Source organism: Chiloscyllium plagiosum, chromosome 16, assembly GCF_004010195.1.
Source record: "Chiloscyllium plagiosum isolate BGI_BamShark_2017 chromosome 16, ASM401019v2, whole genome shotgun sequence".
Taxonomy (NCBI): Eukaryota; Metazoa; Chordata; class Chondrichthyes; order Orectolobiformes; family Hemiscylliidae; genus Chiloscyllium; species Chiloscyllium plagiosum.
Window position 1 is genome coordinate 60,435,256 of NC_057725.1, and position 23,854 is coordinate 60,459,109.

At 43.9% G+C, this 23,854-nt stretch overlaps 1 protein-coding gene across 2 annotated transcripts in view; it reads right to left on the reverse strand.

Moving 5' to 3' along the window:
• The window catches only part of LOC122557954 (dual specificity protein phosphatase 8-like), a 222,225-nt gene that overhangs the window by 21,701 nt on the left and 176,670 nt on the right, over positions 1-23,854 (reverse strand). The window contains exon 1 of one of the 2 annotated variants that reach the window (XM_043706219.1): positions 2,583-3,624. The exons of the other annotated variant lie outside the window; for it this stretch is intronic. Within the exon in view, the coding sequence (XP_043562154.1) occupies positions 2,583-2,649 (67 nt within the window). The 5' untranslated portion in view covers positions 2,650-3,624. Of the gene's footprint in view, positions 1-2,582; positions 3,625-23,854 lie in introns of those variants that run through there. 2 annotated transcript variants of the gene reach the window in all.

Genomic DNA, 23,854 nt, shown 5'->3' on the forward strand with positions numbered 1-23,854 from the left:
TGTCGACAATGCAATGTCCATGTGGGATGGTAATTACAGCAAGAATGCTTCAAAAAGTATTTAATTAACTGTGAAATGCACTATGACATCCTGACCGTTATGAAAAGTGCTATATGAGCACAAGTCTTCCTTTTTAAGAACACAAAACCTGGGGAGTTTCCATGTTCGCCAACCCCCTTAATTTAGAAGTGCTGAGGCCAATAGTAGCACCATCTCCGCTGCCTTCAGATGAGCTAACATGTGAAACAGAAGTTCACATGGAATAACATGAACACACAAATATTATCTGACCCTTATGTTTATATACATTAAAAAGTAATGCCAGATATTTCAGTTATATCAACTTTATAAATGGAGGATGGACCTAAATTCAGGTGCAAACTAAACATAGCAAACAAAATAAAATTTGCAACCTTGCACGATGATTTATGAATGTTATAAATCAAGTATTGTCCTGACAAACTATGAATACTTTCCTTAAATACATGGGGGCGGCTTTTTTGTACTTCAGTTCCTTTTTAACACACAAAGGAAAAAATTACAAGAATGTATTTAACTAACAAGATCAGCTGGCTGGAAAGCTTTAATCCTGGTCTATAAATGATCCTTGCAAACTTAAGCTCAGTTCTTGACAAACAAGTTGTCTTTCCTGTCTCTGTGTCTTGTGAGTGTAAATCAAAATCAAAGTATCGCTAAGTGCACAGCAGCCTCATTAAACCCTCAATAACTGCACTCTGTTTCGATTGGCCTCCAAGGAAGAGAACCCAATACTAGGGTTGCAAAAAATAACTTCTTAACATTTAAAATAGTTGGCAGAAGAATAAGGGGCAATGATGAGGTTTTTTTCTGCAGCATGTTGTCAGGAGTTGCAGTGCGCTGCCTGAAAGGGCAATGAAAGCAGTTTTAAGAGTAACTTCCAAAATGAAATTGCATTTATATGGGGAAAGGAAGCACTTGCAAGGCTATGGGGAAGCAGCAATGGAATGGTACTAAGTAAATACATTTTCAAAGACGTAGTACTCATATGATGGGCCAAATGCACCCCTTCTGTGTTGTACTATGCCATCATATATTTTTTATACCGTCCAAACTAAAAAAAGGTAATTCAGGCACCCATTTACCCTGTGGAGTGCTGTGGGCTCTGTGGAGAACAATGTCTTCCCCGTTGTGACTATGGACCTCACATTTTTAAATTTAATGTTGATCTCATTCTTTGTGCACTTTCTGTGCAACAATAACATTGTGTTCCTCACTCTGTTCCAGTTCCCTAATGCACTTTGTCTGGTATGATCTGCATGCAAAACGAAACTTTTCACTCTACACGTGACAATAATAAATCAAATCAAAACTCAAAAACGACTGGCTATTTAAAACTCACGACTGACCAAAGGAGGGAGCAACGTCACAAAGCATAACAATGATTTGATAGAGATGCTACCCAAATCAAGTATCCTATTATGATAAAGAATATGCAGCTTGCCTCACAAGCCTGCCTGCTGCTTTTTTTGTTGAGGGGAGAGGTTAGAGCTCAACAATAGTACTTGGTTACAGCTGGTTCTAAGCCTGCTGTGAACTAGCTGGATGACATCATGCTGCAGTAGGCCCCATCTCTGTCTATCACTCTCGGGAGAACAGTGTGCTACTTCTATAGCCCTCTCAGTCGACAGCTCAACCACTTGTTATGCTCCATCAAACAAAAGCTTACCAGCCGTACATCTTCCAGCAACGACAATATCCACCACCACCCCCAACTCCCCCATCCAAAAAAAAACACTTGTCCAATTTTCTGACATCAGTCCAGGAGATGTGTTGCCATGGAACTGTTCCAATAAATCATTTCATCTGGAGCGCTTTTTTTTGGCTCGATTAGATAGCCAGCTTTTGGGATGCTAATATCATTCCTGAGGCATGACATCAGTGGCTCTGTGGTTTACGAGAACATGACCCAGGAAGGCAGAGGCAAGGGGCGTCCGTCTGTGTTCACCCATGGTGGGATATTTAAGTTTCGAGCTTAACATTTAAAACGAAAAGCTACCTCCTCTCCCTTTTGTTCCCAGCAGCAGTAAGGTACAAAGAGGGGATGTGTGATCATCATTGCTTCAACATGCTATTAGTCAACAGAGTGTCCTCTGCAGGGTGTACACTGTCATTACATAATTCACAAAGCATTCTCTCTCAGCTGTCACACTGTACTTTATGGATAAGATCACGTTAACTCTGGATTCCTTGTTTAAGCGTTTCCATTAACCCTTCACTCACTGTGACCATCCCAAGTCTGCTCACTCTCGCCTGCGGAGAAGGGAAGGATGCAGGAACAAGGGGCAGGGGCTAGAGCTCATACTAATACTGGCTCCCAGGTCATTCACGGTCTTGACCTCAGGACCCCTGCCTCTTATCTGTCAATGCCACTGCCACCACCCACCACCCCATCTCCTGACACCACAGCAGCAGAGGCCCTGCTCATGCTGACACACGGTGTATCAAAAAACAGATACATTACAGTCAGTGCAACTCGCTTCTGCTAGCAACTTCAGACATAAAGTTCGCCTTTTGTTTTAAGAATTAAACTTTTCAATACGCACCTCGGATTTCCCTTCCTTCTTTGATCCGTCTGACTCTGATCTTCAGTTTCATCTCCGTTTCATACATGCTCAAAGCAGCTACCGGGTTTTTAAATAAACGAAAGGGCAGATGCAATTCGGCAAGAGTCCAGAGCGGGGGGAAAGCCGGATCTTCGGATGGATGTGTGTGTGTCTCTCTCTCCTGTGTCTGCTCTGCTTTATCTATGTCTCTCTCCTCTGCCTCATACGTGTGTGTATATCTATGTGTATCTGTTGTATGTGTCTCTCCCCTGCGTGTATCTCATCTGTTCTATCTATCTCTCCTGTGTGTGTGTCTCCTGTGTTGTATCTATGTGTATGTGTGTGTGTGTGTGTCTCTCTCGCTCTCTCCTCCGGTGTGTGTGTGTGTGTGTGTGTGCAGACTCCAAGCCGTACTGCAGCAGGGCTACAGCACAATACTCTCTCCAGAGAGACAGAGACAGAGCCTTCCCAACTCATGGGAGAGGCGGTGTGGAGCTCCGCATTCCTGACTCACCGCGTAAATATGCGGGCCACCTTTCAGCCTCAGTAGGACGGCCTATGTGTTTTCGAAATGTATCTTTCCCGCTTGCGGGGAGGGGAGTTGGGACACAGTCGGAAGGAAAAGGTGCAGTTTCTGAGAGACTCCGGTTAAGATTTCCTGTGGGATTATTCAGTGCAATTCCACGCCCCCTTCTCCCCCCCTCCCCTCCTTTCAACTTCTCAACATATTGGGCTCTTCTTTCTGCGATTCTTTTTCCCCGTTGCTAAATTACGGTGGGAGGGAGTATTCCTTCTTTACTGAGGGGCTGCTGTGCAAAAGGAGGCTCTTCCGCGCAGGAACGGGGAGGGATTTGCAGCATTTAATGGCATACGACAGACGAGCGGTGCACTTAGCACACATATCGCCCCATTGTGCATTGTGTTCCCGGCAATGAATGGGACTCAGAGCAGGACACTTCCACGCTTCAACTGGTGCCCCCTCCCAGCACAAAGCAGGAGAGCAATTTCACTTCCATGACCTTTTCACCCTTTTGCTGTTTGTTATCTTGCAGCAAAGGTGTCTGTCAACAACAAGATTGTGGTTTAAGCCTGGACCGTGCTGCCATGCTGGGGTCAGCTTTGGTCGTTCGGGTCAGTTTTCGGTCTGTTCAGGGCAGTATTGCTCACTCAGCTTGTGAGCCCCCCCCCCCCGTTTAACTTTTCAGATAGCTCGAATTCAAATCAGCAAAGTGTTTCCCGTCCGCTCCCCCGAATGAAATAGGTGTTTATGTTGCCGTAAATAGCAGGATGGAGGGGGGGAAGGAAGGCATTAATCGCCTTTATGCAAGATTCTTCAGGATGCCTCAAAGCATCTTACAACCAATAAAGTACTTCTAATGTGCATCCACTGTGGCAACACAGGAAAGGATAAATGAGGTAACAATGGTTTTTAGTATCCCCGACCATTCCACTAATTACCAAACTTCCCCACTGTTTATATCCCTTATTCCATTAGCATGAAATCCGCCACACCGTCCTTCCCAGAGCTGTCGGTGCAGCGCAGAACCCGAAGCTGTAGTTTAACAGGAGACTCAAGACAAATGTTCATTTCTGTCAATGTATCTGACCAGCTACACTGCTGGTGTGACTGCCTGTCCTATTACATCTCCCGCTATGTCAAAAATGCCTTTAAGAGGCATGATATCACCAGCATGTGACCTGAGGGTATAAAGGTCTCAGAATCCAGCTTAACTGGGGCCACTTGAAGCATGGCATGTTGAGTGTGATGTTTCTGTTTGTAACTGAATAGCATAATATTAGTCCAGACACTGACTGTAATATGTATATATTAGGAGCTGTAATAAACAGCTGTTTAAGACTTTTTGTGTTGTTATCCACATCTAATGCTTAAAGCAATGGAAATGAACACAAGCATTGCTGTTCCAGGAACAAATACCCTACTGGGGGCAAATCCCAGATCCTGGTGCAGTTCAACCTTCAGGCCTGGAATCTAGAGGTAGCCAAGAGATAGTCGTGCTAACCTCTTGGCCAGTAATAAAGATGCTTGCTTACAGATCTTGACATGCAGCTTAGCCTGGAGCCCTGAACACAAATGAGACCCAAATGGGGAATGTGGCTATTCTGTAAAAGATATTGATAAACCCATTTTTTAAAAAACCTGGTTAGCGAGTGGACTGGCAGCTGCGATTGCTACATTCCTTCCCCTGTGCCGATCCATTGTGATACAAGCTCAGCTCCAACTTATTCAGGATGAGGTACCCCCACCTTTCCCAGATCATCAGCGACAAATGTGCCCACAGTGGTCCTCAAAATTCGTGACACAATTATTTCTGTTGCGCTGCCCTGAAGGACACAATGTGGTGATAACACTATTCCCGAATGGTTGGACAGCTCACACCCAGACCCCCCCAACTTTATTAAATGTATTGTTTATGTTAACAGGGAGAGAAATACACTGCCTGAAGGAGTAGGGAAGCGAATTCAATTGTAAATTTCAGAAAGAATTGGATATGGAGTTGAAAAAGAACAAAATGTAAGGCTTTGGGTCAAATAGTGGAGAATGGAACTAGCTGGAGAGCTTTTTAAAAGAGCAAACACAGTCTCTCTGGACTAAATAGTCTCTTTCAGTGTTATAAGATTCGTGGTTGTTGGATGGTGAACACTCTGATTTGACATTTCGTGTCAGTCAGAGATCTGTTTTTTTTAAGAGTGCATTTGTATTAATTATGTTGCATGACCTAACTGTGATCCAGCATATGAATGGAGCCAGTTATAAAAGCAGCAAAAGTAAGACAGCCAATTTTTTGATCACTGGTATTGATCACTAATCTTGAGCACTTCATGAACAGAAGGGAAACAGACACTGAATTAGTGTGGCATTGTGGAAGATTCAGCGTCTGTTTTCTGTACAGAGGTATGGGCATTAGATTCGGATCATTGTGTTAACATTTAATAATAAGTAAAACTGTCAAAATGTTTGCCCAGCACGTAGCAAACAGTAAATTTAACTTAGAGCTCTGAATGATTCACTCCCTGATTTCTCCCGTCAGCGCAATATGATGGTGCTATGAATGTTATAATTAGCATTCGTTTGGACTAAGAGGAGACAGGAATCAGTTAGGATCCCTTCCCCTGAACATAATGCATTAATTCCAACAGATGCACAGTGAGACGTGGACAGGTCAGGCTTCAGCATGTAGTGTCCTTGAGACCCTGAGGGAAAATGAAGAGGGTGGATCCTGTCACCTAATTCCCTGAGCAGACTGTCCAAGTCATTTGGCAGAATCCCTCATTGCCAGAACTTTCACCAAGACATCGCTTGGCTGCTGGTGAGAAGGGCACTATCTGGGAGATCCTTCATGTATGCCCAGTCTGTCTGCGTCACCGCACTCTGCCCTCGAAGCAGCTGTGGGGGCGGTAGAGATTGTCACACCACTCCTGTTGGAATGTGCCTTTGCAAAGGAAGTCTGGACAGAGATGCAGTGGATTTAGTTGAGGTTCATTCCGAGCAGCTCCGTGTTCTACGGTCTGTTTCTCAGGATGCACACTGAGTCAAACATCAACTGCCCCTGGAGGACCATCAATGCAGTGAAAGACTCTCTTTGATCTGCCCGAAACGTGTTGGTCTTCCAGAGCAAGGAGTGGACCTCGACTGTGTGTTGCTGTTACATTCCAAGGTCCAGGACTATGTGCTGATGGACACACTAAAGCACGGGGCAGCGTCTGCCAAGGCACAGTGGGGAAAGACCACTGTCTGAAGGTAAATGGGAGTCTGTTCAGGTATCGCACTTCCCAGTGCCTCAAATACATGTAAATATTAGTATTGTATGTATAAGAGATGTCTTTGGTTGTTTTGGAAGCATTAGCTTCGAAAGCTGGTGCTTCCAAATAAAACTGTTGGAATATAACCTGGTGTTGTGTGATTTTTAACTTTGTCCACCCCAGTCCAACACCGGCACCTCCAAGTTTTGTTTATTGGATCAAGTCAAAGTTCAACGCTTTGTTTGTTTACTTGATATACACCTGTACTGAACTCAGTGTGGACCTGTTGAGCTGAAGGGCCTGTTTCCACACTGTAGGAATTCTGTGACACTATGAACTACATTTGTGACTACATATTATATATACACACAAAGAGAGCCTTTTATGAATAAAGTATATTTTTGAAAGGTAAAGGAGACATTGTCAGATCAGGCACAATTGTGATTGATTGGGATTGTATTCATTGGAGTTTAGAAGATTAAGGGGAGATCTAATAGAAACATACAAGATAATGCATGGCTTGGAGAGGGTGGACGCTAGGAAATTGTTTCCATTAGGTGAGGAGACTAGGACCCGTGGACACAGCCTTAGAATTAGAGGGGGTAAATTCAGAACAGAAATGCGGAGACATTTCTTCAGCCAGTGAGTGGTGGGCCTGTGGAATTCATTGCCGCAGAGTGCAGTGGAGGCCGGGACGCTAAATGTCTTCAAGGCAGAGATTGATAAATTCTTGATGTCACAAGGAATTAAGGGCTACGGGGAGAATGTGGAGAATTTGGAGTTGAAATGCCCATCAGCCATGATTGAATGGCGGAGTGGACTCGATGGGCCGAATGGCCTTACTTCCGCTCCTATGTCTTATGGTCTTATGGTCCCAATAGTCAAATTGTCTGCCATTCTTCACTGCCAAGAGCTCATCTGTGAATGATGAGCCTTACAGAACAAGATCAGAACCGGGTGCTTGTTGAAATCACTCCATCGGTGAGGAGTTAATGACTTTGGTGCAGGGAAGCAAGGGAGTCAGGCAAAAAAAAGCAACTAAAAATAGACCAAGGAGAATGCAGTGTTTATTTAAAGCTCTCTTGTTTCATTGACCACCTGAAGCGGTAGTTCAGGGTAGGAAATGACAATGTCCAGGTGCTTATTTTCAATATAAGCTTGGCACTCTTCAAAAAAGACAAACTATTTGCAAAATAGCAGCCTTCCCCGATACCCTCACCCCTCCTCCCATTTCCACAGAAACCCCAGGGGTGCCATTTACAATTTGACCACTACTAAACACATTTCCTTTCCAGACTAACTCACACATTTTATCGGCATTTCGTCACCTGCACTTGAAACACATTTTGCCCTCAGAAGGAAATGTGTTCTTTTTCTGCTTTTCATGTTTTCGCAACCGCCAGACATCATCATCATTGCCATCATCATGATTGTTTACCTCCCCTTCTCCCAGAGAGCAAGATTGAGAAGTTAGCTCCAGCCAGCATTCCAGCATAGTTTTCCTCCACTTCCTTATAAATTTGTTCCTTGTCAAGATTTTTTTTAAAGCCTTTCCAGGCCTGCTGCAGTGTAAGTGTTCTGGGAATACAGCCAGTTCCCTGTCCCAACCACCAGCGCTAGTCTGGGTGGGAACATTTCATTGACGACATTTCGGGATTTTTTTTCTTTCCTTGCATTTTTGTGAGAGAGCTGGCTGGCCAAATTTAGAATCATGTCGAAAGGGAAAAAACTCAGTCATCGTCTTGGAAATGTGTACTTATAATGCGGTGACCTCATGGGTTATGCAAGAACCCAGCTAATGGTCAGGAGATAAAAATGCTAAAATGGGTCACAGCAGCTGAAGGCTGTTTAAGGTTAGCCCAGCAAAAGTTGTTAAAATGAAGCTTATCTGGCAGCATTTAATCGCGGCTTAATTAGATCGTTCAATAGGTTTCCGTTTAATCTTTTTTCCCTTTTTTAACTTTGAGAACTATAATGTACACACTCCCACTGCTTCCACCCTCTCTCCAAGTCTGCTTTAACTTGATGTGCTGTGCTGTTCCAGCAATAAAGTTTTAACTTGATCCAGCCTCCTGCACTGGTCCTGGGATGATGGAGCACTCAGGTTGACCTTCGTGTTACCTAGGCAACAAACAACAAAGCAAGTGCCCCTTCAGGATGTGGCTAACCTAAAGGACTTGCATTTTTATAGCACCTTTTGCAGTGTAGTCATTGTTGCAGTATAGGAAATGTGGCAGTCACTTTGCACACAGCCTCATTCCGAAAGCTTGCACTTTCTAATAAACCTTTTGGACTGTAACCTGGTGTCCTGTGATTTTTTTAACAAATAACCTGACCAAACCTCTTTTCTCGGGGTACTGATGCTACAGGCTGGAACATGGAGGACAACTTCCCTGCTCTTCTTCACACAATACTGTGGGTTTTCTCTAACATCCTCCTGAAGAGCAGCTGGAGTCTCAAACTAATCTCATCCAATAGATGTCACATCGGACTGTGTGGCACCTCCTCAGCACTGCAATGGATCCACAAGCTGGACATACACCCAAGCCATTCTCAGAGGTAACTGATGAGTAAAAAGGAACATGATCCAAACAAACTAAACAAAGCTTGATTAAAGCAGAAAATGTCCCATCAGCAGCAATAAATGTGGTGATCAGTCTCTACAAGATTGGTCGCGAATCCTCCTGCACTACAAAGGAATAACTTCTCAGCTTCTTTGGTTTTCCAGGCCTTACGCCAAGCGGCAATACAGCGATCACTTTGAGGGGCTGAGCAGCTTGCTCACACATTTCCTCTTCCTTAAAGCAGAAGTTTAGGGATACTGGGAATGATCACAGCCTCTGTCAACATTGAGCAGCCAGTGAAATACACAGAGACTAGAAATCTGAAAAGTCTCACCTCTCCAGGAAATAATGAACCAGTGTGAGCTGGCCTCAATGCGTCAGTATGAGCTGGGCTCAGTGTAAGCAGGGCTCAGTGTGAGCTGGGCTCAGTGCGAGTGGGATGAGTGTAAGCTGGGATGAGTGTGAGTGGGAAGAGTGTGAGCTGGGCTCAGTACAAGTGGGATGAGTGTGAGCTGGGCTCAGTGTGAGCGGGAAGAGTGTGAGTTGGGCTCAGTGTGGCAGCGTGAGCTGGGATCAGTGCGAGCTGGGATGAGTGTGAGCTGGGATCAGTGTGAGCTGGGATCAATGTGAGCTGGGATCAATGCGAGCTGAGATGAGTGTCAGCTGGGTTCAGTGTGAGTGGGAAGAGTGTGAGCTGGGCTCAGTGCGAGTGGGATGAGTGTAAGCTGGGATGAGTGTGAGCGGGAAGAGTGTGAGCTGGGCTCAGTACAAGTGGGATGAGTGTGAGCTGGGCTCAGTGTGGCAGCGTGAGCTGGGATCAGTGCGAGCTGGGATGAGTGTGAGCTGGGATGAGTGTGAGCTGGGATCAGTGCGAGCTGGGATGAGTGAGAGCTGGGCTCAGTGTGAGCTGGGATAAGTGTGAGCTGGGATGAATGTGAGCTGGGCTCAGTGTGAGCTGGGATCAGTGCGAGCTGGGATCAGTGTGAGCTGGGATCAGTGTGAGCTGGGATCAGTGTGAGCTGGGATCAATGTGAGCTGGGATCAATGCGAGCTGAGATGAGTGTCAGCTGGGTTCAGTGTGAGTGGGAAGAGTGTGAGCTGGGCTCAGTGCGAGTGGGATGAGTGTGAGCTGGGCTCAGTGTGAGCTGGGCTCAGTGCGAGTGGGATGAGTGTGAGCTGGGCTCAGTGTGGCAGTGTGAGTTGGGTTCAGTGTGAACTGGGATGAGTGTGAGCTGGGATGAGTGTGAGCTGGGCTCAGTGCGAGCTGGGATGAGTGTGAGCTGGGCTCAGTGCGAGTGGGATGAGTGTAAGCTGGGATGAGTGTGAGCTGGGATCAGTGCGAGCTGGATGAACGTGCCAGAGACTGATTCAGAAAGCCCAAATCAAGTCTGAGCATACATAGTGGTCAACCACCCTAAAATCAAAGCATTTCTCTATATCTGTACTTCACACCTCTGTTTAGTATATAAAGTACAGTAGTTCCAATTACATCCCACTCAGGAACACTGTAGGATCTCACAATCCTACATTATAGCAGCAACTATGCATCACTAAGTACTTTGTCTTAGCCGTTTAGGTGTGTACTGAGGTATCAATAGGCACTATATAAATACAACTTCGTCATTTTTAAATTTGGTGAATTGATAGCACTCAGTCAGGCTTCCTTCTGACCATTATAAATCTGTAAGAATAAGCTTCATCTTTCTCCAATCTTCTATTGTTTCTAGCTGGAATGACACTGTTTCTAGTCCATACCATCGAGTTGTTGACTCAGTCCTCAGGTGAATGCTTTTCAGCATTGTCAGAATGAGCACCAACCATGATTCAGTCAGATTTGAGCTGACTAGACCTCACTTCCTGAATGCAGTGATTGATGGCAATGGGATGACTTGAAGATCAGAAATTCAGTCTCTCTGCTTCAACATTTCAACAACAAGACTAAAACTTAGCGGACGGCAAGAAGTTGATGCCAAGACTGATATCGTAATGGAGACTCTGGGAGGATGTCACTGGCTTTGTGCCCTCAAGCTCCATACATCATAAGAAATGATTCATTGCTTTCTCACTAATGATTCATTGTGTGCTCTTCCTGTCAATGAATTGTATGAGTAACGTCACCTTGGATTTAACTACAACCAGAGCGATGTTTCTGGGGAAATGTTTAGTAAAAAGAATAACAGGGGGATTGTTTTTAACATGGTAACTGACTGATTGCCAAGCAATTGTGCTTCACACTTTTTCTGCACGGCAAATTCTTTGAGGACTTTAATTAGCAATAAATATGAGATCACATGCATGAGCCATAGTGGGAGAGAGAGGGAGAGAAATCCATAAAGTAGACTGGGGTAAACTTTGGGTCAGGTGTCCCATTCTCACTGTTGGCTCAGAAAAGCATGGGTTTGAGAGCCACAATGGAGACAATGAATGGGTAGTCCAGGCAGACAGTACAATATTTAGGGAGTGCTACTCTGAAGGTGTTCAAATATTACGTTTTATAGAACAGTACAGCACAGGAATGGGTCCATCGGCCCACGACATTTTGATAATCCTGACGCCAAATTAAACTAATCTCTTCTGCCTATCCTTGGTCCATATCCTCCCCCCCCTTCCTTGCATATTTGTGTGCTTATCTAAAAGTCCCCTAAATAACCCTATCGTACCTGCCTCCATCACCACCCCAGCAGCACCTTCCAGACACCTGCCACTCCCTGTTTAAAATCTTACCCCTCGCATCTCCTTTGAAATGTCCCCCTGTTGCTAATATCAGACATTTCAACTCAAGGGAAAAAAAGGTTTTCCTGTCAACCCTGTCTACGCATCTCTTAATTTTGTGGACTTCTACCAAGTTTTCCCTCAGTCTCTACTGCTCCACCATCAGGTTGTGTTCTGAGGAAGAGGGTCACTTGACCCAAAATGTCTGATTTCTCTCCACAGATGCTGCCAGACCTGCTGAGCTTTTCCAGCAATTTCTGTTTTAACATCCTGGTGAACCTCTTCTGCATCCTCTCCAAAGCCTCCATGTCCTTCCTGTAATGTGGCAACCAGAACAAAATATAATACTCTAACCAAAGTCTTATAAAGCTGCAACATGATATCTTGACTCTTGCACTCAATGCTCTGACCAATAAAGGCAAGCATGCCATACACCTTCTCTTCCATTCTGCCCACTTGTGTGGCCCTACCTACTTTCGCTGCAAGCTGATTTCCATTTCCTCAAGATTCACACCTCTGTTCCCTGAAGCCAGCCACACGGCTACGCACAATCCCACAAAGCTGTCTTTATACTGAACCTAAATGTTGTATTAGTGATCTTGGGATCCTACCTTGCCACTTCATTCAGGAAGCATACCCACGGTGCTACTCAGCCTTGGTGGTCAGCAAAATAGCTTTGTTTCTCATCTTGAATATTTCTAGACACAGTCCACGGTGTTCAAAGAAACGTGCAGGCAATTCTTCCAGAATGCGATGGTTGTGTTCCTGGGCGACCCTGTGCTACACAAAAATTGCACAATGCAAACAACACTTGAAGTGTTGGCGATCTAGTTGTGTTATAGCCAACACACACTTTAAAAGATCGTGCTTTAGAAACAGCATTCCCTATTCACCCAATCGCATTACAACCAATTGGTGTTAACATAAGACACGTTATAGTAGAACTACGTGTACTGTTTTTTTTAAAAATCAGAGTATAGAACCCCAAACTCCCCCACCCCCATCATTTTTCTCCCTCTCCCAAGTTGCTTGTTGTGTTTTCCAGGAGATTAATCTTTTGATTCCTGTAGAGTGCAGTGAAATGCTGGAGTGGTCGCAAGCTGGGCTGGTCTTGAAATGAGTAGGGTAAGGTTTGTCTTACTGCTATGAAACAAGTTGAAATCACACTGCTGGAATAGGCAGAGCCATAGCTCGTGAAAAAGGAGTCATCCTGGGAAGAAAGTCAAGAGCTACTGATGATCCCATTTGGACGCCAAAGTGAATGAATACAAAGGTCAATGGGGCACAGAGATAGTTTTTTAAAGTAAAATCACCATATGCTACAACATCCTAGTTTACACAATTGACTTGTTGGTAAAGGGGTATGGCCAACTCTTGAGATAGTAGTATAACTTGCAGTCCGGTTCAGCTCAGATAGCATATTCTATCAACATAGCACACAAGCTTGACATTTTCAGTACAATAACTGAGGGAATGCTGCAATGCCATTGTTGCGATGTGAAACTGAGTTCACGCGTTGTAAGGAAGCGGATATAGAAGAACTGGATTTGATGAAGCTGATGGAGGTTTCACCCACCCATTTGAGAGCTACATTCCCTCTTTTAGGAATGAATTAAATGCCTCTCGACACTTAACAAATCATTTCTGAGATCAAAGGTGTTCCACCTAGCAAGAGTTCCCAACCAAGCTCTTTGCATTGCAGCAGCTCCAGGCAGGCAATATGCATCCAGACCAGGCTTACTGTACTCAAGCCACAGGTGAGCGATGGGGCTAGAAGGGTTTCAGGGGAATTATTGGCTGCAAGGACAAGAGATGGCTCTTAGCAACCCCATCCCCTCTCCCTTCCCCGCAATCAGTCACTGAGTGCTTCTGAGTGAGGCCTCTCCATTGACCCCATCACATGGATTTGCTTCTCTTGTTCCCCACACAGTGAGCTTCCCCACCATCCATTGCTGAGTTAATACCAATGGTGACTGAATGAGGCTCGTCGGTGCGGATCAAATGCCCCACTTAGGGGCCTCATTGTCCATGGGACAGAAAGGCTGTCCGGAGGCCATCCCACCATAACGTTGATTTGGGGTGGAAGTGGGACAGCAGTGGGGCTTCCACCTGCTACCTCCACCCAACCAACAACCAAAATAGCCACTTTGAATTAGAATTACGTTTATTGTCATATGTACTCGAGTTGCAAAAGAACAGGAGTACAGCTTAAAGTGTGCAGTGTCGCCAACACAGGGCATCATCTTAGGGAAAAAGTACTTTAGGAACAACAAAATAGAAGAAATAAAGAAAAAAATACACTAAATTCTAGATATACATAGTATAAGTTAGGAAAATAAGAAACAAAGCCAAAAAGATAGACATTACATTCTTTCTATAAGGGTTCCTGTGCTCTAACTGGGAGCCACTTGCCAAAGCCTCCTTGGGGATCAAATTCTGTCCATTCCAACTATCCAGAGATAAGATAGGTAACCTCCCAGTGGTCTGATTATCATTCATCCCTTGTTCAGCACCAAAAATAGCTGAAGTAAACACCATCCCATTAGCTCTGTGAGGCCTTGCCTTCTATACAATTTAGTCTCAAGACAAGGGAATGCTGGAAGGAGAGGCATACAGAAGTCATTTCTAGTTATCCCACTCAGCTCAGTGCAGGTATGAGTTCAAGTATGATGCTGTGTGCCTGGAACTACACATAAGGTCACAACACAGAAAGAAAGTGGATTTCCTTCTCGATAAAACCAGTTTTTTTAAAAACTCATTCAAGGGATGAGGGTGGCACAGGCTAGGCTAGCATTTATTGCCCATCTCTAATTGCCTTGAGGGCAGTTAAGAGTCAACCGATTGCTGTGGGTCTCAAGTCACATGTAGGCTAGATCAGGTAAGAACAGCAGTTTCCTTCCCTAAATAGCATTAGTGAACCAGATGGTGTTTTTCTGACAATAGATTCATGGTCGTCACTAGACCCTTAATTCCAGATTTTTTCTATTAACTTCAAATTCCATAATCTGCCACATCAGGATTTGAACCTAGGTTCACAGATCAACAGCCCAGTGACAATACCATGAGGCCATTGCCTCCCTCCATACCATCTGACAGTCTGACAGCCTCACAGCCTCATGGTCATTTTTACTTGTTTTTTTTTAATAGCTCCAGATGTTTTGAACTGGGTTTCAATACTTAAGCAGCTCTAGAATATCGATGTAGTCTCCATTTGTTTGGCCCTAGTCTCTACAAAGCCAACAATAATGGCATTTCAAAGAATACTTACTGGTATGTGAAGGCATGCTGAGGGTACAAGAACTTTCTAAATCAAAACAAGCTTTTATTTTTTAATGCAGCATGTTTAAATTGACTGCCGGATGCTAACATATCTAGCCTTCTCAGACATATCTAGCCTGCCCAAAAGAACACTTGTAAAGGAATAAAACAAGTAAACAAAACAAATAACTGGCGCATCACCACATGCAAGCCCATGGTATGTTTAGTATTGACAGTGGCTCCAGACAGGTTGGTCTGTGTATTGAAAGAAAATTGGGTCAACAAGTTACAATGACAGCAATCGCTGCACAAAGTCTACATTTTCTGATGTTATTTTTCCACTGTACAATCTTATAGCTGATCAAAGGTTCTGCCAGGGAGCAGGATGGTCAAACAGCTTTCTGGAGAGTCTGTTTCTCTTTCCTTACATGTCTGTAAGGATGTCAGTATAAGTGTGCTGCACTATTTTTTAATTCAATTGTGGGACATGGGCTTCACTACCTGGCCAAAAGTTATTGCCCGTCTTTAGTTGCCCTTCAGAAAGTGGTGGTGAGCTGCCATCTTGAATCACTGCAATCCCATGTGCTGTACGTAGATCCACAATGCTCTTAAGAGAGGGAATTCCAGGATTTTGACCTAATGTTAGTGAAGGAACAGCGATATATTCCCACTTTGTGGCTTGGAGGGGAGCTTACAGATGGTGGAGTTCCCATGTATCTGCTGCCCTTGTCCTTCTAGATGGAAGTGGCCATGGGTTTGGAAGGCGCTCTCTAAGGACCTTTGGTGAATTTCTGCAGTGCATCTTGTAGGTGGTAAACGCTGGGTAACACCAACCCAAATGACATTTCAACATCTTGTTTAGCATTCTGCCAACCACTTATTGGCATGGCCACCAGCACTGTGGGCTATAGATAATAGCCTGTGTGTTGATCCACTCAAGAGACGAGATAAGAATCCGACAATTTGTACCCTGGTTTAAAAGCGACTATTAATTTTTTAAAGACAAAATGAAAGCATACAGGTCATTTTTTTGTCTCCTAAAATCAAGAAGTCAATGCATTCTATACAGAATGGTCACAGTGAAACAGTTAATACTTCATAATGTTCACACACACCAAAAAGTAAATGAATATTTCCCTTTAATTGAAAGAAACATAACATTGACAAGAAGACAGCAGCAAGGGATGAGATCCTGTTTCTTGGGACAGGGCAAGTCAGTGCCGAACAAAGCCTGTGTACTTCACAGAGAGGAAATGAGTGTCACACAGCATTCTGAAAATGGAGAGGAGTAATCAGAGGCCGCTGACTTCCTGCAGTTTACTGTCCTTGTAATGGAAGCAACAGCCTTCACTGCTGACTGTTCCTGGCAGCCTTCACAGGTTTCTCGTCTGCTAATCCAGTTTGAGTGCTAGCTGCTTCCTGTTGTGCACTTCTGTAGAAGTTCAGGCAGCACCAACAATCTCCTCGTTCCCATTTCACAGACGTCAGTGCGAGCCGCCATGGCTAGGCAGTCCCATAAAAACTCAAGAGGATATCAGATTGTAAAACAATTCACCTCCTCGACATGCAACTAACAACTGGATTTCAAGAAAGGCTTCTCAGAAGTAAATTATCTCACCCACCAAAAATAACTCCAATGGGAAAGACGAGAGATAACACCCGGAAAAACAGAATTCAGCAAACTTATTTCTCACTGCGCTTACCAGAATATAGTCGATTTGTGACAAACACAGCCGAAAAGGCAATTCTTAACCCATGCCTTTATAGGTGAGTAGGGTGTAGTTACGGCTCTTGTACTAAAGAGATGTGGAGGAGGCCGAGATTAGGGTATTGAGTTCGATGATCAGCCATGATCTTATTGAATGGGGGAGCAAGCTTGAGGGGTCGAATGGCCTACTCCTGCTCCTATATTCCATATTTCATTCGAGAAAATTGGAAACTCGGCTCTTCAGGGAATGGAGATAAGGCAGCAGCAGGGCAGGGGGATATATCAGGGTCCAGTAACTTGGGACCAGGGCTGAAGCGAGCCAGAGATTCTCAGGATGGGGGTAAGAGGCCCAAATCAGCACAGGGAATTGTAACTTATGTTCCTGCTGCCCAGCCATACAGTAAGCACAGCATCCACTCTATAGCATAGGGCTCTTGTAGCATGGCGGTAATATCCCTACCTCTGCGCCAAGAGGTCCTACCTGCTCCAGAGGTGTGTCATAATACATCTAAACAATACATTAAAAAGATCTTTTTTTATTTCAAAAATATACATCATTCATGGATAAAAAACATACAAAGTCACTAAAGCAGTTCGGTTCTGTACAGAAGAAAACAAACAAACAGTGGATCTTGACTCCATGCAACAAACAAGCCAAAGGCATCTCTTACTTGTGTAAGATTATACTTTACATGTAATTGAGGCACCAGGAGGATCCAATAACTGAATAGAGCAGTGGTCTTTCCTCAGATACTCTGTAACGAGAGCCACTAGACTGTGATCAAGAGCAAGAAGGTAAGTTTCTCCTTCCAATTAAGGGCTACACATTAGAATTGTCATGACTTTCGGCTTGATTCTCAGTTGCTTGCATGAAGCACATTTGGTATGAGCATGTTTTTGAAAATAACTCACCTGGATGGCAAGCCAGAGGACCTGCTCTATTTTCAAACCCAGCATACGGGCTGGGAGGAGTGAGGAACCCACCTAACTTCAAATACCGCTCCTTGGGGAGCTTGCTGATGGGCTGGAGAGGGCCAAAAGCAGCTTTCAAATCGAAAACCCAAACAGCCTGCTGGACCTCCATCGGATACATAGCAGGAGCGATCAAGTCATGCTGATGCTGAAGGATGCTTTGTTGTCAGGAAAAGTTATTCAGTCAGATTGGCTTCACTGTTTGGCCACCTCACTGTGGTGTTGAGCTACTGACTCTATGATCTTCTGATTCCTCTACTCTGCAAGGTAATGCCAAGACCAGCCTACTGTTGTCTTTGAAGATTGTACTCAGGTGTTAGTACCGACCTCCTGACAGCACTTGATGCCATTAAATGGGTACCAAACTCACCTCTGGTCTGACTTGGTTAACCTGCATTAGAAGATAGTGTTGCATTAGCGACAGAAACATAGCATTTGACCAGGATCTGGAAACGATCTAGTGCCTGGATTGAAAGTTAAGCCCCTTGTTTTGCTGACCCCTCAGAGACTGACTGACAAAATGAAACATGGAGGTTTCTACTGACCTGTGAGCCTCAATACCACACTGCGTAGTCTGAATTGTTAAAAACAAGCTCCAGTGCTGGCTCAGAAATTAGTACAATCACTGTGGTCCATTCATATGTGGTCCTCTCACACAGAAACAACAGTTATTCCTTTTTTTCCTTCCCCAAGCAGGAAAGTATTTTAACTTCTTATACCACCCAGGCACTGAGTGACAAATCTCTCAGTATACACAGTAATTACAGACTAATGGGCAAAACGAAAACGAGACCCCTGCTTGCCTGGTTTGCAGTGACTCGGTTTATTTTAACAGCGTCTATAAAGCACAAGCTGGAGAAAGAACATGATTCCATTACTTTCAGTGGGAACACTGACTGAAATAATTAACCTCCGAAGGGCCACTGATTGCGCACAGAAAGCTTTAGGCAACTCTTTCTTGTTTTCAAATCCGCAACAGAAATGACATGGCTGTGTTGAAATGTATTAAGGAAGCTGTGAGTGAAATTATAACACTCCAAATAATACATAGGTATTTCCCTTCAAAGTTATAAAGACATTGATTGACTAACTAAGAAGAAATTGTTCCCATGGTCAGGAGATTTGGTAACTGGGAGACACAGACTTAAGAAGAATTTAAGAGGAATTCTTTTTACACATCTTTCTATTTGGAATGAACTGTCTGAAATAGTGGTGGAAACAGATTTAGGAGTAACTTAGGGAAGGAAATACTGTTGAGAAAGATTAATCTCCTCATTCCCTATAGCCTGTCCATCATCTACAAATAGGATTGATGGCATGCTCCCCATTTGTCTGAATGAGTGTAGCTCTGACAACACTCAGGATGCTTGACACTAGCTAAGACAAAGCGGCTTGTTTTACTGGCATCCCATGTCTTCAATAGTCAGTCTCTTCACCACCAATGCAGTGGCAGTAGTGTGTACAATCTGCAAGATGCACCACAGCAATTCAGCAAGCCTTCCTCAACGGCACCTTCTAAATCCATGGCCACTACAGCTCAGCAGGACAAGGGCAGCAGACAAATAGGAACACCACTAACCCCAAGAGTCCTTTGATCCACACACCATCCTGACTTGGAACTATATCACTGTTTCCTATCTATGACTGGGTCAAAACTTAGATACACCTAAACCCCGAGTGGTTCAAAAAGGCAATCCACCATCATCTTCGTAAGGACCCTTAGGGATGGGAAACAAATGCTGGACTAATCAGTGATGCCCACATCACGTGATAGAAAAAATGTCATATCAATTTAAAGGATTGCAAAGAAAGAACAAGGGAGTGGAATTTACTGGAAGAGTTTTCAAAGAACTGGCACAAGTCTCGATAGGATGATTGCGTTCCTGTGCTATATGATTGTATTACTTTTCTACTTTTGACCCTCCAAAAATAGCCTAATGAAATCATTTTATCTGGATGGCTGCATGGGTTTATTAAAGAGGGAACTTACACAACCTCAGGATATCTCATACTATTTTATAGCCAATGACAAGTGTGAAGTCAGTAATGTAGGAAACATGGAAGCCAATTTGTGCATAGCAAGCTCTCACAAGCAGCATAAATTGTTTAATGAGGTTTATTTATAAACTATTTTTGGCCAGCTCACTTGGCTAGAACTCCCCTGTTTATCTTTAAAAAATAACCCTGGGATCGTTTATGTCCATCTGAGAAGGTAAGACAGGACTTGCAGTTTAACACCTTGTCTGGAAGATGAAGCATCTGACAATCTGGCACTCCCTCAGCACTGCACTGAAACGTCAACCAATACATTAAAGTTTCTGGGACTCAAACACATGATGGTAATATTACTGGACTAATCAGGCTAAATGCTGAGGGGTCACTGGTTCAAATCCAATCACTGCAGTTGATGGAATTTAAATCCAATTAATGAATTAGAAACATAAGGTAGTGGCAACCACAGAAACAATGATCAATTATTGTGTTAAAAACCCATCTGATTCACTTTAAGGCAGGAGATCAGTTAACGTTACCTATGTCTGACCAGAATGTGACTTCAGACTCACACAATACAGTTGACACTTAACTGCCCTCTAAAATGGATCAGTGAAGCACCTCAGTTCAGGGGTAGTTAGGGACTGGCAATGCATACTGCCCTTGGCAGTGACGCCCACTTCCCAACAAAAATGAACAAGAGAGCTAAGAGTGCTCCCACTGAAAACCAAAGCATAAAATGCACACTGAACAGGACTTATTCATCTTCCTGATTCTATCTGGAATTTAACATTCAATCTTATGTGCAGCATTTTAACAGGCCATAATTCCTTCTTCACAATTAATTACATTCTACTTTACAGAACTGCAATACACTAAACCCTTCAACAATTATTGTGATTGTATAATATTCCAGCTCCAGCCGTTGTGCAGAAAACTAAGGCCTCAATTTATGGGACACAGTGTTCCCTGCAGTCATTAGTTAGCAGGGTTCGGAAGGGTGAGAAAGCCCTGCTATTTTATTTGAGCCCTCTCCCCACGCCCTTAAAGTATACCAACTGAAAGGAGGTGGGGGAGCCAGATAAATCCAGCCCTAACACTAAATTCAATCATTCTCAGTGTACAAATCCAGTGCATCAAATTGATTTCTGCTTTACACTCACTGTGCAGAATTCTTGTGGCTGTCTCACAAGCTGCCACTCATGTGGGAGAAGGGTTGTGAAGAGCATATCTTTTCATTTTGCTGTATTTCTGATTGGGGACTGAAATGGGAAAAGAACTGCTTTAAAAATTAAGTACTGCTGCAATTTTTGAAACTAGTAATCCGGCACTCATTTTAAGCATTGTTTACGTAGCTGCTGCTTTAAGCAGGAGTTGATGGTTTGACACGAGCTGGAACCAAAGGGCTTTGTACAAATGGAAATTCATCTGGCAACAACTGGTACTGACCAGTAATCGATAACAAAGACCTTCTGCCTGCCAACAACAATGTGATTGGTTTCCAGGTAGCAGAACAACTTGTCACTGTAAGCAAGGTAGGGAGGAGCTGTCAGATCTTCTCAGGCTCAGAGCTGTCTCAGATTTTACAGTAAAGAATATTTAAAGCCTGAGGAAAGCTAATTATTTATCCTACAGAGGTTGCTGAAATATGAGAGTTTTAATTAACGAATCAGAGACTTTTACAAGTGTGAACAAGTCACCATGTTCACAAGTCACCGGTTTGTATCTTCTACAAACAAGTGTAAGCATCCAGAGAAGGAAGATGCAGAAACAGTGTTCCGATCCATCTTAACAAATCCTGTGAACTGGGACCACTGATCTGATTTCCTAGTCTTTCCCTTCATCGGTAACACAAATGATTTTTTCCCCTTGGGCCTGCTCCAGCTAGGCTCAATGTCAGTTGGAGGAGCAACATTTTATCTTCTGCTTGGGGATTCTGTAGGACTCAAGATCGCGTTCAATAATGTTTAATCCTGAACACCTTCTTCCATGTCCTTTACCCACCACAATGTCCCAGGTCCTGTCATAACAATTCATTTCAGTACAGCAATCCATTTCCGCTCACTCATAGTTCCTAGTAGCATCTATCTTCTTCCCTGGCTTACTATCAAAAGTGCCTACCTTTTACCCCCCTCTCTCTCTCTCTCATCTTTAGGAGGACACTGGGTGAAGTGAATGCCCTCTTAACTAAGGACCCAGGATATGATGTCCTTCCTCCCTCTGATTGCTGGCCAATCAGAGGTGCAGCACTTGCCACTGTTAGTACAGCACCCCCCCCTGGAGTCCCAAGATCAAGGAGTGACTCAATGCATCAAACCCCTTTCCAATTACACTCATTGTATGGAACTCCAGTGCACTTATACTGCACTGCACAGGTTAGAACCCCGCTTCCCATCAAATTCTATTGCACAGAAGTTTAGGACTAAAAATAATACCTAAATGTAAAACATGAGTCACTATTTAACATGGTACCTGATTATCTGGGCTTTAATGTTCAGCTGACTAAATATAGTTGACCTACGAATGCCACTTCTACCCTAGAGACAGTAATACTCTTTAGACGTCTAGTCATTTCTGCTTAAAATACAGGTTTTTGTTCAGTGGTTTTGTTGAATTGAATTGTTGAATGAAGAACTAAATGCCTGTGGTACAAACTAGTTATTTTTATCTGGAGTTAACACAAGCCCAAAGTCCAAGTATAATCCTGATCCATGGCAGATTGCTTCATTGTTTATTAGGATTCGGCTGTGACAATAAAACTAGGGGAAACTGATATAGAGAATAAACCAGGCATCTCATCAAAGGGACCGATCTAAAGGCAGAAGGTTAAGATCTCAGGAATCTGGTTGATGCCCTGGGGACTAATTACATACTGTCCTCATCTGGTTCTCTGCAAGTAAAACCTCATCTGGGGAGTCACTGGTCGTTCACCATTAAAAGACAGTTCAGACTGGTCGTTAAACACGGCCTGAGATAATGTGTCTTCCGATTTAACCTTCTAGACACTGTACATAATCCCTTCTCAAGGAAGCTTTCCACAAATAGATTGGGCTTACCTTTCACAAACCTCAGGAAGCTCCGAGGTGCTTAACGGACAACCACTGAGTTATTTATGAAGTGCAGTCATCGTTGTGATCGAGGAGCATAAGAATGTAAGAACTAGGACCAGGAGTAGGCCATCTGGCCTCATCAAGCCTGCTCCGCCATTCAATAACATCATGGCTGAGCTTTTCGTGGACGCAGCTCCACTTACCCGTTCTCTCGCCATAACCCTTAATTCCTTTACTGTTCAAAAATCTATCTATCTTTGCCATAAACATCCAATGAGGTAGCCTCAACTGTTTCACTGGGCAGGGAATTCTACAGATTCACAACTCTTTGGGTGAAAAAGTTTCTCCTCAACTCAGTCTGAAATCTACTCCCCATTATTTTGAGGCTATTCCCCCACCCTGTTCTAGTTTCACCTGCCAATGGAAACAACCTCCCTGCTTATATCTTACCTATTTCCTTCACAATTTTATATGCTTTTATAAGATTGACCCCCATTCTTCAAAATTCCAATGAGTATAGTCCCAGTCTACTCAATCTCTCCTCATAAGCCAACCCCCTCAACTCCAGAATCAACTGAGTGAACCACTCTGCACCCCCTTCAGCGCCAGAACATCCTTTCTCAAGTAAGAAGACCAAACCAGAAAACGGTACTCCAGGTGTGGCCTAACCAGCACTTGACTGTAGTAACAAATTGTGCCCATCATGCTCCTGCCTGTGATATGGATGAGATGGTCTGTTGCAGTGATGCTGGTTGAGGGGTAAATAGTGGTCAGGGCAATGAGGGGACTTCACTTCAAACAAACCCAGGGGATTTAATATCCACCTGAGAGGGCAGACAAGGTCTTTGTTTAACACCTTAGCCAAAAGTAACCCTCACCCAGTACTGTCCAGTCAGCCTAGATTTTATGCTGTCAACTCGAGAGTGACCCTTGAAACCCCAACCTTCTGATGCAGAGGAGAGAATGTCACCAAACCCAGTCATAGAGTCATAGAGATGTACAGCATGGAAACAGACCCTTCGGTTCAACCCGTCCATGCCGACCAGATATCCCAACCCACTCTAGTCCCACCTGCCAGCACCTGGCCTATATCCCTCCAAACCCGTCCTTTTCATATGCCCATCCAAATGCCTCTTAAATGTTGCAATTGTACCAGCCTCCACTACATCCTCTAGCAGCTCATTCCATACATGTACCACCCTCTGCGTGAAAAAGTTGCCCCTTAGGTCTCTTTTATATCTTTCCCCTCTCACC